Source organism: Rhineura floridana, chromosome 15 (assembly GCF_030035675.1).
Source record: "Rhineura floridana isolate rRhiFlo1 chromosome 15, rRhiFlo1.hap2, whole genome shotgun sequence".
Classification (NCBI taxonomy): Eukaryota; Metazoa; Chordata; class Lepidosauria; order Squamata; family Rhineuridae; genus Rhineura; species Rhineura floridana.
In genome coordinates this window covers 35572741-35587139 of record NC_084494.1, presented here as the reverse complement: position 1 = coordinate 35587139, position 14399 = coordinate 35572741, and the positions used below count along the sequence as shown (strand labels likewise).

The 14399-nt window shown below is 49.3% G+C and overlaps 1 protein-coding gene across 1 annotated transcript in view; it reads left to right on the top strand.

Moving 5' to 3' along the window:
• The first annotated feature begins 8141 nt into the window (after positions 1 to 8141).
• The window catches only part of PTGIR (prostaglandin I2 receptor), a 28867-nt gene continuing 22609 nt past the window's right edge, over positions 8142 to 14399 (top strand). The window contains exon 1 of the mRNA XM_061597576.1: positions 8142 to 9633. Coding sequence (XP_061453560.1) covers positions 8770 to 9633 — 864 coding nt within the window. The 5' untranslated portion in view covers positions 8142 to 8769. The remainder of the gene's footprint in view (positions 9634 to 14399) is intronic.

Below are 14399 nucleotides of genomic sequence, written 5' to 3'. Positions count from 1 at the left end.
TTGGTCACTGTGAGAACAGGCTGCTGGACTAGATGGGCCTTTGGCCTGATCCAGCCACAAGGCTCTTAGGTTCTTAAAACAGAAAAGCAGCGCATCAGAGGGATGGGTTCTGGCTAGCTCTTGTGGCTGTCATTTGCAAAGAGTTTTTGATGCAAGTAACAGAGCTTGGAAAAGTTACTTTTTTAAAACTACAACTGCCATCACCCCCAGCCAGCATGGCCACTGGATTGGGCTGATGGGAACTGTAGTTCAAAAAAGTAACTTTTCCAAGCTCTGCAAAATACACAAACACTTGCCAGGAGTCTGAAATGGTTCAGTCTGTTCTACAACCTCATTCTGTTGCACACACTGGCAGCTGGTACTTTCCTGTCAGTGGGGCAGTGGAATCAGCTCCTTGAAAGTTCAGACTAAAACCCGGAGTGGGTTCCACTGCCCCACTGACATGGAGGCACCAGCTGTCACTGGCTGCGTGTACGGAGCAGGCAGAAGCCCAGCCACTGTAAAGAGCTGCCCCATGCTGTCTCAGTGCTTAGGGTGCCCTTGGAACAAGCCAGAGGTTCAGCAATCACATTTCTCTCGATCCAGCAAATGGAAAATGTGCATTTCCAGGGAAAGAGGGAGCAAGCTGCTTTTTTGGTGTCTGCTGCCTTTGGATCTTTCCCGATGCCGTAACTGCACCCTTGGGACATTCGTCTGAGATCTGAAATAGCCTCAGAGTGTCGCACACTTGCAGCTTCAGCTAAGCTGTGATACATAAAGTTCCATGGCTGTTCGGGACCTTTGCACAATTTAATCCTTGCTTGGCTTGATTGCCCATAATTCAAACGGTTTCGTCACTTGTAAATATGGTCTCTTCCCAGTCTTCCCTTTAATTGAGTCTCTCCCAACCCTACCTTGATACCTGTGACATGTATTTTTAGGACCTACCCTTTGTTGTGATTCTGGTTGTCTTGAATTGCTTTTAACCCTGTATTTTAAGGCTGTTGTAACCTGCCCTGGGACCTCTGGGTGAAGGGCGGGCAATTTAATAATAATAATAACAACAACAATAACAATACCTGGAGATGCCAGGCAGGGATCAAGCCTGGGACCTTCTGCATGCCAAGCAGATGTTCTGCCACTGTGCTATGGCCTTCCCTTCTTGCTGGGGGTGGATCCTCCGCTCTCACTCCAGCCTTCCTCTATGGAACTGGCATCTCTTGCTCCATCCCTTTGTTTGGAGCACCCACATGATGTTGTTGGCAGCCCACTGCTTTCCAGTATTGCCAAGTCTTCTTCCCCTCCTTTTTTCCCAGGCCTCATTTGTGATGTGTGTGCGTGTGAACATAATTGCAGCACCAGCCTGTCCAGTGTGAACAAGCAAAACCCACTGAAAGCTTTCCAAGGCTCATGTGTCTTTACATTTAAACACCTTCCTGTTTGCAAGTTTTGCCTGTTTTATGGCTCTTGTGGATCTTAGATGAGGGATGACTGATTAATAGACCCTGATGTACCACTTAGGAACACAGGGAGCTGCCTTATATTGGTCCATCTAGCTCAGTACTGTCCACACTGACTGGCAGCAGTTGTCTAGGGTCTCTCCTGGGATTGAACCTGGGACCTCCTGCATCTATGGCAGATGCTCTACCACTGAGCTATGGCCTTTCCCCCATTGAATAGCTACCTTTTTACATTGCTCAGAAGTCCGTTTTTCTTCCCACAGAGGGTGGAGTTCCTTTAATTACTGATTCCCTTTCCATTTTTCCATTTCTTTCTTTCTTTTTAATGGCAAAATAGCACTATTTTAGTGCTGTTGTGGAAAAGGCGCTCTGCACATACTCAGAGGTTCTCTGTTGTTGCTTTACATTTTTCCAGAGCTAAGCACTTTGGACGGGAGATATGATAGCACCTTTCAAGTACTTGAAAAATTGTCACATAGAGGAGGGCCAGGATCTCTTCTCAATCATCCCAGAGGGCAGGACATGGAATAGGCTCAAGTTACAGGAAGCCAGATTTTGGCTGAACTTCAGGAAAAAAAACATCCTAACTGTTACAGTGGTATGCCAGTAGAACCAATGACCTAGGAAGGTGGTGGGCTCTCCAACACTGGAGGCATTCAAGAGGCAGCTGGACAGCCACCTGTTGGGGATGCTTTAAGTTGGATTCCTGCATTGAGCAGGGGATTGGACTAGATGGCCTTATAGGCCCCTTCCAACTCTACTGTTCTATGATTCTGTGACATAGTGGGGCTGAGGCGTGGCAGGCCCCAGCTGAAATGTAACTAGATTGCAATGCAACCCAAAAAACATTACAGAACAGAAAATAGAATTAAGCCCCAATGACTTCCTATTGTAATGTTTCAGACAAAGATGGGAAACTAATAGGCCTATGACCTAGAAAAAAAATTAGCACTTTCCCTCTAAATCAGAATTAACCTTGGCAACCTTTAAAAAAAATATTTGCCCTGCTTCTATGCTTTTACTAGCCATCTAACCAAAGGAAACTGAACAGTTGAAACATTCCCACCTCAGCTGTCACAGGAGAGAAACTTGGCTCCCATTTTTATCCCCATAACCTGTGAGGCAAGCTAGGGTGAAACACAGAGGCTGGCCCAAGGTCACTCAGTGAACTTCATGGCTGAGCAGAGATTTGAACCCAGATCTTGCAATCAAAGTGTACCGTACCATTCTTTTTATTTAGCATTTGTTATCATATTTATTTCCCACCTTTCCTCCATGGAGCTCAAGGTGGTGTCCATGGTTCTTTTGCTCCCCATTTTATCTTCACAACAACCCTGTGAGGTAGGTTAGGCTGAAACACAGAGACTGACCCAAGGTCACTTAAGTGAACCGCATGGCTGAGTGAGGATTTGAACCCTGGTCTCCCAAGCTCTCTGGTCCAACACACTAACCACTACACCACACTGGCTCTCTAGGTAGTGCATACTCAACTTTTATAATAGAGTGGATCAGAGAGGAGTTCACACCTCCCCAAACAAACTACACACACACACACACACTTGGAAACTTCAGTTGATGCAGTAAAAGGCATGACCACCAGGGATCAAAGTCTCCCAAGAAAAGGACAGTGTAAGTTCAGGAGTGTAGTCCTTCATTCTGCCAGAAGAAGTCGCTAGATGATACAATCAAAAGGATGACAGGCATGGCCCAAGTTACACTTCCAAGGAAGGGCAGTGCAGATGTAAGGCATAATACTCCATCCAGGCAGTAGGGGTCACTAGAGAGCACATGAACTCCAGACTGCTGGAGTCAGGTTTCTGGACTGTATTTCACCCCAGTTCTCGAGGATTAGGAGAATGTGCCAGGGCCATGAAGGGAGATTGTGATGTGTGTTTGGACCAGGAGCCATGGAGAACTGTCCAAGCACTGTAAGGGAGAAGCAGTGCAGGCCCCGCAGCTACTCCACAAGGAAAGGCCTGACTTCCCATAAACCTACTTCAGGTTTCCTAATATGTTAAGAGAGAATGTCGAGCCAGCCCCGATGAAACGAAGATTAGACAAACTTCTCGGACTAGGTAGCTGGCAGGCTTTGCCAAGCCAAGCATCCTTTTGGCAAGATGTGGGCAATCCATCATAGAACAGCTATGCCCGGCCGCTGCCCTCTGCAAGGAGAAAGAGGAGACGGAGATGGGCTGGAGCATGGCCTAGCAGGACTCTGAGAACCCCGGAGGCTGCTTTTTCTTCACAACCCTTCCTTATTCTTCCTGGTCACAATCACCGTCACATTTCTGTGCTCAAAACAGACCAACCAAGAGATTTTGAGGCTAGAGCATGTCATGCAGATTAAGTAAACCTGCATGTATTTTGCATGAATAATTCTGCCAGAAGAAGTTGCTAGCTAGAGGATACAATCAAAAGGAAGACAGGCATGGGCCAAGTTACACTTCCAAAGAAAGGGCAGTGCAGATGTAAGGTGTAATACTCCATCCAGGCAGGAGGGGTCGCTAGAGAGGTCCCAGATCTGTCCAGTGGCACTGAAATCCTATCCGGGGTTGCCCTTTTTTTTCTGAATAGGCCCTGCTCCTGTGCCTCAATCTCTCACTCCCACCAGCAAAATGTAGCTTTCAGATCTTCACATGCTCAGAGGCATTCTTGGACTCCATTATTCTTTATAGCACTGAGCCCTGGGCAGATTCTAGGAGACAAAGCACAAGAGAGCCTTGGCTGAAGTTAGGCCATGTGCAGCTGACCTACCTTGCAGGGTTCATTGGATGCTGACAGGATGTTGCAAATGACTGTTGAGAAAGGCATGACATCACCCTGCCTTGATAATAAATGAATTATTCCATCCGGAAAAGGCCTGGAACAGAGAGAGAGCCAAGCTACTGCTGAATAATGAATGTTCCCTTCCCAGCTGCATTAAGACAAAATTATCAGCTGGAAGCTAAATGCCTTGAAAGGGCAAGCCAATTAAAGCCTAGTTTATCTCCAGCACAAAGGATGAGAAGCATCTCCCACCTGTTGCATTGCGAAGGAGCGGTGACTTTGGACTGGAAAGGCCTGAGCGAGGATCCAGGATGTCTGGAGAGCCTGGCTGGATCAGACCAAGCAGGTCCAGCTAGGCTAGCGTCCAAATGACCAGATGCCTCCGGGAAGCCCACAGGCAAGGCAGGAAGGCAAGAGCCTGCCCCCATTGTTGTCCCCAGCACCTGGTATTCAGAGGTACACTGCCTCTGAACATGGAGTCTCTATATTGCGGCAAGTCCAACCACTTGAATATTGTAGTTTTGGGGACTTTGTAAAAGGTGACATGATAGAAGTGTATAAAATCATGCACGGCGTGGAAAAAGTGGCTAGAGAAAAGCTTTTCTTCCTCTCTCATAACACTAGAACTCGTGGACATCCAATGACGTTGAATGTCGGAAGATTCAAGACAGACAAAAGAAAGGACTTCTTCACGCAGGGCAGAGTTAAGCTACGGAATTTGCTCCCACAAGAGGCAGGGATGGCCACCATCTTGGATGGCTTTAAAAGAGCATTAGCCAAACTCATGGAGGTTAAGGCTATCAGTGGCTACTAGCCATGATGGCTGTGCTCTGCCACCATAGTCAGAGGTAGCATGCTTCTGAATACCAATTATTGGAAACGGCAGGAGCAGAGAGTACTCTTGTGCTCTGGTCCCCTTTGCAGGCTTCCCATGGGCACCTGGTTGGCCACTGTGAGAACAGGGTGCTGGACTAGATGGGCCACTGGCCTCATCCAGCAGGCTCTTCTTATGTTCTTATGAATGTAACAGGGACGCTCCAAGTGTGAAACAAATGAATTGCAGTTAATCAAGAAGTTCAACTCTCTTCATTTGGGTCTGAATAGAGGCAATGGTTTCCTTTCCTACTACATACGTTGATTGTCAACATCTCCCTGCCAGGAAGACCTGCATCTTTTGCATGCTTTCCTGTTGTTAAAGGCACAGGAGGAAGGATAGTGATCCTTCCTTCAGTACTTACAAGTAAGGCACATGTTAGTACAAAGAAACTGATCATTCAGAGATTGTGCAACCTTTGAATTGTTCATCACAAATATTCAATTGCCTGGAATTGCCAGGATGGATATATAAAATCATTGCTGAATTAGAACCAATTACTAATACTTACCAAGTCAAATATGTTATCGATAATACTGACAGAAAAATGGACATGGGTATAGAAGAATATGATGCAATTTCCCAGCCGCATGAACATTTGGGAATTTTTAAAATAAACCTATTACTCACGGTATTTAACACCAACCAGACTGAATAAAATTTATCTAACTATTAGAGAACTGTGCTGGAGATATAAGGCATCCAATGCAAATTTGTCACGGGAATGTCCCATAATAAAGACCCTTGGGGAAGCTGTTCTCTTGGAAATGAGAAAAATCCTTGGGTATGATCTCCCAAGAGATCCAGTTGAGGAAGGAGGGGGAGATGAACCATGATATACATGTGCAATATATTTCTTCATATAATTATAAGTATAGTAGTTCAAATAAATTATCAAATCTATTCTTCACTGTTTATATGATATTTAGTAAACAATGGCATATTATTTATATTATACTGTTTTTTTAAAAAGTCATGTGCTTTAAATGTGCTTGAAATGTATGGTATATATGCAGCCTGTAACTCTCTAACAGGGATCATTTGAAACTGCAGTTCCTAACCTTGGCCCAAGGTTTCCAAGAGGAAGCAATGAATATTAAAACTAGGGTTTTTTTAAACAATGTTTTCATTGGTTTTGAATATATAAAACAAGTAGAACTTAATTAATACAACAATAAAGCGGTACCATTGTTCATAAGACTTATCTGCTTCTGGTCCTGTTTCATTGCTTTTAAATTGGGTGTGAGTCCCCTAGCTGGTAGTGGTGAGTGGGCTTGCGTGTTCCAGTGAACCCTGTGAGTGATGCCGTCGGGAGTCATGCACTCCCAGCAGGGTCACCCATGGTAGTAAGGTCAAGGGAGAGGAACCAGACAAAGAACGATCCAAGAAAGTCCTCAACGGCAGAACAGGTGGAGGATAACAATGTGTATGTTACAAAGGCTGTGAAGGCGGATGAAGGCTGCAGCAGACAAAAGACTTCCAATCGTCCTGGTATCCATGCCATTGGATCAAAGCCCTTTTCTGTCAAAATTGTGTGTCGATCGTCGTGCTCCGATCTCCCCACATAAAACAAATTCATGCACAGGCGTCTTCCAAGCAGAGACCTTATCTTGGAAGATAATCTTACTCAGCCACAAGTGATCGCCAATGATTGATGTGTGAGTTTCTCCATCAGAGCTCATTTCCATACTTCCTGATACCATTTATGTAACATATGTGGGTTGGGTGTTTTCCAGGTAGCTGCTATCATTGCCCTTTTGATGTACCCAGACTAGCGTTCTCTTGCAGACATTCGGTGCTACTACCCGAGTTGCCCAGCAGGTGGACCCGAGATCTTTCCCTTCCAACCAAATGATTAACTAAAGCTCCAGCTGTGCCTTCTGCTCTTTGCGGTCATACACAGATCTGAGTTGTGCAAGCCCCTCTGCAAGCCCCTCTGCAAGGACCCTCCCAGGAAACAGAGGCCAATCCAGGTGAGAACCTGAAGAAGGAAATATGGGTGGAGCGATGGAGCGGGATGGTTGGGCGGTTTATACAGGGATGTTGGATTTTGCCTGATACAGCACAAGTACTTCCTAACTCTAGGGAGGCCTTTGAGAACCATACAATTAGGGGGTCTTCATTCCTAGAATCATAGAGGTGGAAGTGACCTCATGGGTCATCTAGTCCAGCCTCCACCAACCTCGTGCCCTCCACAAGTTTTGGACTGCAGCTCCCAGCAGCCCCAGTCAGCACACACTCCCGGCAGCAGACCAAAACATCTGGAAGACACTAAGTGAGGGAAGGCTGACTGAGTCCAACTGCCTGCCAGTGCAGGGATTCCAGGGCTACAATATTCCTTGACAAGTGGCTTAAAACGAGGCCAGTCCAAAAAGGCAGCCACCTTACTCATGCAATGCTGCAAGGGCTGCCTCGAGACCCTTTGCAGCTTGAGGCTTAGGAAAAGTTGGCACCCCTCCGCATCCCATGCGAAAAAGCTGGCCACACGGGCGGTTGTTGAAACATACTTCAACCCTGCGCCCTCCACCGCACAGATTTTTGCCCTTCAGCGGCTTCTGCTTCTCCCCAGTTCGCAGCTTCTGTCAGCTGAGGCAGCTGCCTCACTTTGGCTAACGGTAGGCCTGTTTTGGTCGGGTAGGCGCTTCTCCTCCCTCCACTTCCAGATGCTGAAGGCCTGGCTGTGGTTAAATCCGGGTGACTTAACTTTGCACTACGAGGAACTGTGCAATGCCCCTTGCTTCCGCAGCATACTTTCCGCTGGGTTGCATTTGGGCAGCTAGAATTTGGGGGGCTCTGCCTATGCAATCAGGAATGAGTCTCACCGGCTGGGCAAGCTTTTGTGTTTTGATTCAGCTGATGAGCTCGTTTAAAATCACTGAAGAAAGAAAGAAAGGAAAAAAGAAAGCGTGGGAGTCTGGATGGAGAAAAGGAAACTGCTTTGACATCCATTGGCCTGGGCCTGGGCGGGTTGGCCAAGCCCCACCTCCGTCCCTCCCCTGTCCCTGCCTGCCTACTTGAATAGCAAGCTGCTCCCTTGCAAGCTTCTGACAGCTCAGATGCTCTCCCACGCAGAACAGAAAGCCAAGCAGCACGCGCACTTTCCACGCTGGACGACTCACTCAGAGGCAGCCAGACGTCTTAGCAAGGAGCCAGAAGGGACAAGGCAGGACAGGCCCCCCGGATGCCCCTGCCAAGCATTGCCACATCTGGGAAATCCTGACTTGCAGCTCCACGGAGGAATCAGAACCCCAAACTGCTGTTCCTTTCGTTGCCCACCTTCTGCTCTCTGTCTTTGCTGCTTTCTCAGAGCTGGGAAGAACACAACCCAGGAGTCCAAACCGATTTTGCCCTCAACCCCACCTACTTTAATTGGTGGGCTCATGACTCCCTCCCAGTCTTAACCCAGGGACCTGACTTTGAATACTCACGCCTTTAGCCACTAGACTTCAATGTCTTTTTTCCCAACTTCAGGACTCAGGAATCCTGGTGAACAGCCCACCCGCTTCTCTAGCTCCTAGAGGCCGCCCTCCAGCATCAACTGGGAATCAAGAGCAGGAGGATTTGGACTCCAGCCTCCCTTCTCTTCCTGCTTGAAACTCTTCTCCCATCGAAGAACAAGAGATCCCAGACACCCCCGCACCCCCTGGCTGCTGGCCTTCTAACCCTCTGCAAGACCCTCTGCTTGTGCTGATGCACCCCCTGCAAGCAAGCCTGACCACCAGCCTGACGCCCACCCTGGGGTCCCTCCCGCATGACTGCAGTAACATCACCCAACTGCGGAAGGACGGCAACCCGGCTGTGAGCTCCCTCATGTTTGCCGCCGGCGTGGTGGGCAACATGGCGGCCTTGGCCATCTTGGGGGTCCACCGGAAGGAGCTGCGGACCAAGACCTCCTCGTTCTGCATCCTGGTGACCGGCCTGGCCGTCACGGACCTGCTGGGCACCTGCGCCGTCAGCCCCATGGTCTTCGTGGCCTACTCACGCAACGCCACCGTGGTGGGGATGGTGGATGGCCAGAACTGGCTGTGCAACCTCTTTGCCTTCTCCATGATGTTCTTCAGCCAAGCAGCCATGCTGATCCTCTGCGCCATGGCGGTGGAGCGCTGCATGGCCATCAGCTACCCCTACTTCTACTCCCAGCACAACATCCGCTGGTGGGCCAAGCTCTCGCTGCCCGCCATCTACACCTTCAGTGCCTTGTTCTGCAGTCTGCCCTTCCTGGGGATTGGGAAATATAAGCAGTACTGCCCGGGGACTTGGTGTTTTGTCCAGATGGACAGGGATGAGAAGGGTCAGCACCAGGACACAGCCTTCTCATTGTCCTACGCCACCCTCATGGCTCTCCTCATCCTCGCTGTCTTCCTGTGCAACGCTTTGGTCATCATCAGCCTCTGCCAGATGTACCGCAAGCAGCGGGCCCGGCGGCGTGGCTCGGTCAACGCAGCCCAGCGGCGGCGCAAGAGCTGGTTCAGCCAAGGCGAGGAGGAGGTGGACCACCTGGTCTTGCTGGCCCTTATGACTGTCATCTTTGTGATCTGCTCTTTGCCCCTCACGGTAGGTGCCGAAATGTACATCGGGATGCGACGAGTCCTACGTAGAGTGGCTAAGGAGGCAGTGGTGGCAGATGTTTCTCAGCACCGTGGTGGCGGATGTCTTGGTGGCAGGCACTGAGAGAGATGATATGGGTTGGCTGGTCAACAGGTTAACTGATGTGACATGGACTTGAGGTGAGGTGGCAGGAATCGTGGAGGGAACAGGAGCCTATTGGTCCATGTAGCTCAGTGTTGTCTACACTGACTGGCAGCTGTTCTCCAGGTTTTCAGACTGGGGACACTCTCAGCCCTACCTGGAGATGCTGGTATGGAACCTGGTCTTTCTGCATGCTCAGGAGGTGCTCTACCTTTGAGCAACTATTCTAGTCCTCATGGCTCTGAATAAAAGGGCTGATTTAAACGGGAACTTACAGAGCTGTTTTCGACTGAGCCAGATGCATTGTTCCATCCAGCTCAGTCTTGTCTACACTGACTGGCAGCAGAGGCTCTCAGGAGAATCTTTCCTAGCCCTCCCTAGAGATGCTGCCGGGGATTTGACCTGGGACCTTTTGCATGCCAGGCAGATGCCCTACAAGGTGGGATGTGGGATTGAAATGGCGAGTCAAGTGGCTCCTGACCTGCCACCGCAGGGCTGGCGGTGGGCTTGCAGCGGCTGCTGGGAATGGCTGCACGAGGCAACACCCTGGCTGGCTGGGCACAGCTGCTGTCCTGCGCTGGGCGTTGGCCCAAGGCCATCATTGCAAGCACGGTGCCGCAGCTTAATCCCCCCTCTGTGCAGGAGGAGGCTGCACAAGACTGGATGAGCACAGGCGGGGAGCTGTTTGTATTGGGGAAGGGCCACAGCTGAGGGTGGAGCATCTGCTTTGCATGCGGAGGGTCCCAGGCACTGGCTACTGCTGACTCCATGTCAGTGGAGCAGTGGAATCCGCTCCGGGTTTTAGTCTGAACTTTCAAACTTTCAGGTCTTAGACAGCTTCTCGAAAGCTTGGACTAAAACCTGGAGTGGATTCTGCTGCCCTATTGACACGGAGCCGCCACTGGTCCCAGGTCTGATCTCTGGCATCCTTCCAGGTAGGGCTGAGAGAGACTCCCTGCCTGAAGAGCCTCTGCTGCCAGTCAGTGTAGACAAGACTGAGCGAGATGGATCAACGGCCTGGCTCAGTATAAGGCAACCTCCTCGGTTCGTTCCCATGCATGCATGGACTTCATAGAGGCCCCCAAGCGACATGGGGCATTGCGTGAAAGCTGTTCAAAACCTGATCAGTGGTGTGGTTGATGTGAGTCAGTTGGCAAGCCACAGACTTCTTCCCCACACGCCCACAAGCACGAAGTGAAACGCTGCCGTTCCCTCTCACAGGAGGCAGTGATGGCCACCATCTTGGAGGGCTTTAAAAGAGGGTTAGACAAATACATGGAAGAGAAGGCTATTAATGGCTGCTAACTGTGACAGCTGTGCTCTGCCTCCACGGTCAGAGGCAGCCTGCTTCCGAATGGCAGTTGCTGGAAACCGCAGGAGGGGAGAGTGCTCTTGTGCTCAGGTCCTGCTTGCGGGCTTCCCATTGGGGCATCTGGTTGGCCACTGTGAGAAGAGGATGCTTGACTAGATGGGCCACTAACCTGATCCAGCAGGCTCTTCTTATGTTCTTAATTAGACAACTAGAGGGAAAGGGTATGTTACTGGTTATTTATGCATGATAGATCTCCAGGTTCAGGGGCAGTCTATCTCTGAATACCACAGCTTGGAGACATACTGCAGAGGAAGGCCATCATCCTTGCACCCTCCTTGTAAGCTTATGGGGACACCTGCCTGGCTAGTGCTGCATAATAATTTTGGGCTGGATCCAGCAAGGAAATTCCAGCATTTCTCCTTCAGTTCTCTGGGGCTCTTTGAAAACAGCAGCTTTCCTGTTGAATTTGGGCTTCATGGTCAGCAGGACACCACATTTTAGGGTCCCCTGTTGTTATTCAGATCTGACTTGTACACACTCTTGGACCAGTGATTGGATTCAGCCTGCTTGGGTAAATTTCTGATTTGTTCTGCCCCTTGCTAGGAGAATGTTTAATTGGTAGTTTTAGTTGGACTACAGTTTTCAGCAGCCTCAGCCCTATGCTGGCTGGAACTGATCGGACCTGTAATCCAAAACATCTGGGGAGCACCAGGTTGGCGAAGGCTGACTTGTATCATCACCACGATGGGAGATCTCCCTTCTGCACGGGGAAAGAGGACACCAGTGTAAATTCAGCAAGGAAAATGTTAGACCAGAGGATTATTGTGTGTGTCTTGAGCCGAGGGACAAGACTAGTCTGATCACACAATTTCCCTGTTTAATATTCCTTCTCTTTGTTTCTCTGCTTCCTGTTCCTTTTCTTTTGCCATTTCCAGCTGTTTATGCAATTCATGAAACACAACATTAAAGAGAAATGGAGAGATTTTTTTTTATAAAACACCAGTAGGTTGCCAAATGGTCAGAACAAAACTGGCTTGGCCCATTCCTGTGCCTTTAATGGCAGCGCATAATCAGAAAGTGAAGGTTTTCATGCTGACACAGAGAGAACCATTATCGCCCACTAGTGTTTTGCCAATCAAGCTGTTGATAAAAGCAGAGGACTGAGAATCAGTAAACAAGTTGGCAACCTTAAACATAGCCAAACATTCACACAGACATGACCCACCTGTATTAATACAAAAAACTGGACCTTAACACACAGTGCATCTATGATTTCCCCATTCACAGAGCAGAAAATAAACATACGTCCCTTTCCTCCAGGAATGTTTATCCTACCCCATATCTTTCCCCTTTCCTAATTTAATTCCCATCTCCTCTCCCCCTCCCAACCAGATCCACAGTCCTCTTAGTGCTGCAATGTCCAGATCTGCCCCACAAATTCCAGTACTGCTACTGAGGGGCCTTGCCCCAGTTTCCTGCTACGCTCTCTCCTGGCACAGGGGAATCCAGCCCCAGACATGTGAATCGGTCCTCGGAAGGGCCCTGCCCTCTTCCCTGAAAGACCTGGTACATGCAGGGGCTAGAGAGAATGGGGGTGACTGTTCAAAATCTCTGCAGGCCAGGCAGCCAAGGAGGCCAGATTCTAACCCAAACAAGAAGGGAAGCTTTTGTCAGTTCTGTTCTTTACAGATTAGGCAACTGTAAGGCTACCAATGTACAGACAAAGGCATACTCTTAGGCCTTCAGCAGCATCCTGATCGGTAGAAATCTGCAAGCAAAGCTTTTCACAGCATGGAGATCATCCGCTGTTAATGCCTGCAGACTGGTAAAAAGAAGTTGGCAACTAAGGCATAGGAAGATGTGGTGTTGTTTTATTTATTACAGTTACATCCCACTTTTTCCCCAAGAAGCTTGGAGAGTAACATGCACAGATGGGGTTTGGGGTTGCCAGATGCTCTTTTCACAGTTCTATAGAAGAAATTTGCATGGCAAGCCACAGCAGCTGAAATTCCTCCTTCCACACAACTATGGAGGGTGCAGGAGCCCTATCATCTCTTGCACCTAATGGGAATATCCCCATTTATCCTCACAACAACCCTGTGTTGTAGGTTAGCCAGACAGAGACAGAGAGACTTCAGCCTAAGCTTACCCAATGAGATTCATGGCCAAAGCACAGATTCAAATTGAGCTCTCTCCCCACTCTGTCTCTAACCCAACCTTTGCCAACCCTGTGCCCTCCAGATGTTTTGGACTACAACACCCATCAACCTCAGGCAGCACAACTGTGCTCCCAGCACCACATGCTGGTGCTGGTTGGGGCTGATGTGAATTGTACTCCAAAATATCTGGTAGCCAAGGGCTAAACTAACCACTAGCCACACTGGTTCTCCATGGAGCTGAAGCTATCCCACGATATCTGGGGTCATTGTCACCTTTTTAAGGGCCCTGCATCTCGTCTCCACCAGCAGCCTGCCTGTGCCCTCTCCCACCCCCACCGGAGATGTTGGGTGGGAACATAGTTGCATGCTAAATCTCTACGTATCAGGCCACTTGTCAAGAAGGCACATTTTAAAAGGGTGGGAGGCACCCAGAAAGGTGGCAACCCAAGGAATACTCGGATGGCTTTGCAAAAGGGTTAAGATAAATACAGGGAAGATGAGGCTATTAATGGCTATGAGCCACAATGGCTATGTTCTCCTGCTACGGAAGCAGTATGCCTCTGAATACTACCAGTTGCTGGGAGCTGCAAGGGGGGAGTGTGCTGTTGCATTCAGGTGGGCTTCCCATGGGCATCTGGTTGGCCACTGGGAGGATGTTGGACTAGGGGGGCCACTGTCCCCTGCTTTTCTTACTTTCCTACCAGCATGTGAACCACACTAGTGGGCTTGAGCAAGATTCACAATCTCCCCCCCCTGCATAAACCACAGAGCACAGAGGGCCTGACAGCTTGAGAAGCCAAATCCGACTAACCCTGGCTGGCAGAAAACACCCTCTCTGCTTAACCACTGTTTGGCACAACTTTTCATTCGCAGTGGGCCTGGGAACGAATAATCAACGTCCAACATACTTCTATGCTGTACATTTCAAATGGGTTCCAGTGTCGAGGGTCAGGGGACCGGCTCTGCCTTGGGGCAGAGAGAGGCAGCTGCCTCAGGCAGCAGATGTTGAGAGGCGGGCCGTGGACAGAGATGTACGTTGGCCACCAGGCCTGTCCTGCACCCCCTAAGCTAGCTTTCGGACTTGATGGCCATGGAGGATGCTGTGGTTACATTCACACCATACATTTAAAGCATGTGGCTGCCCCCAAAGAATCCTGGGA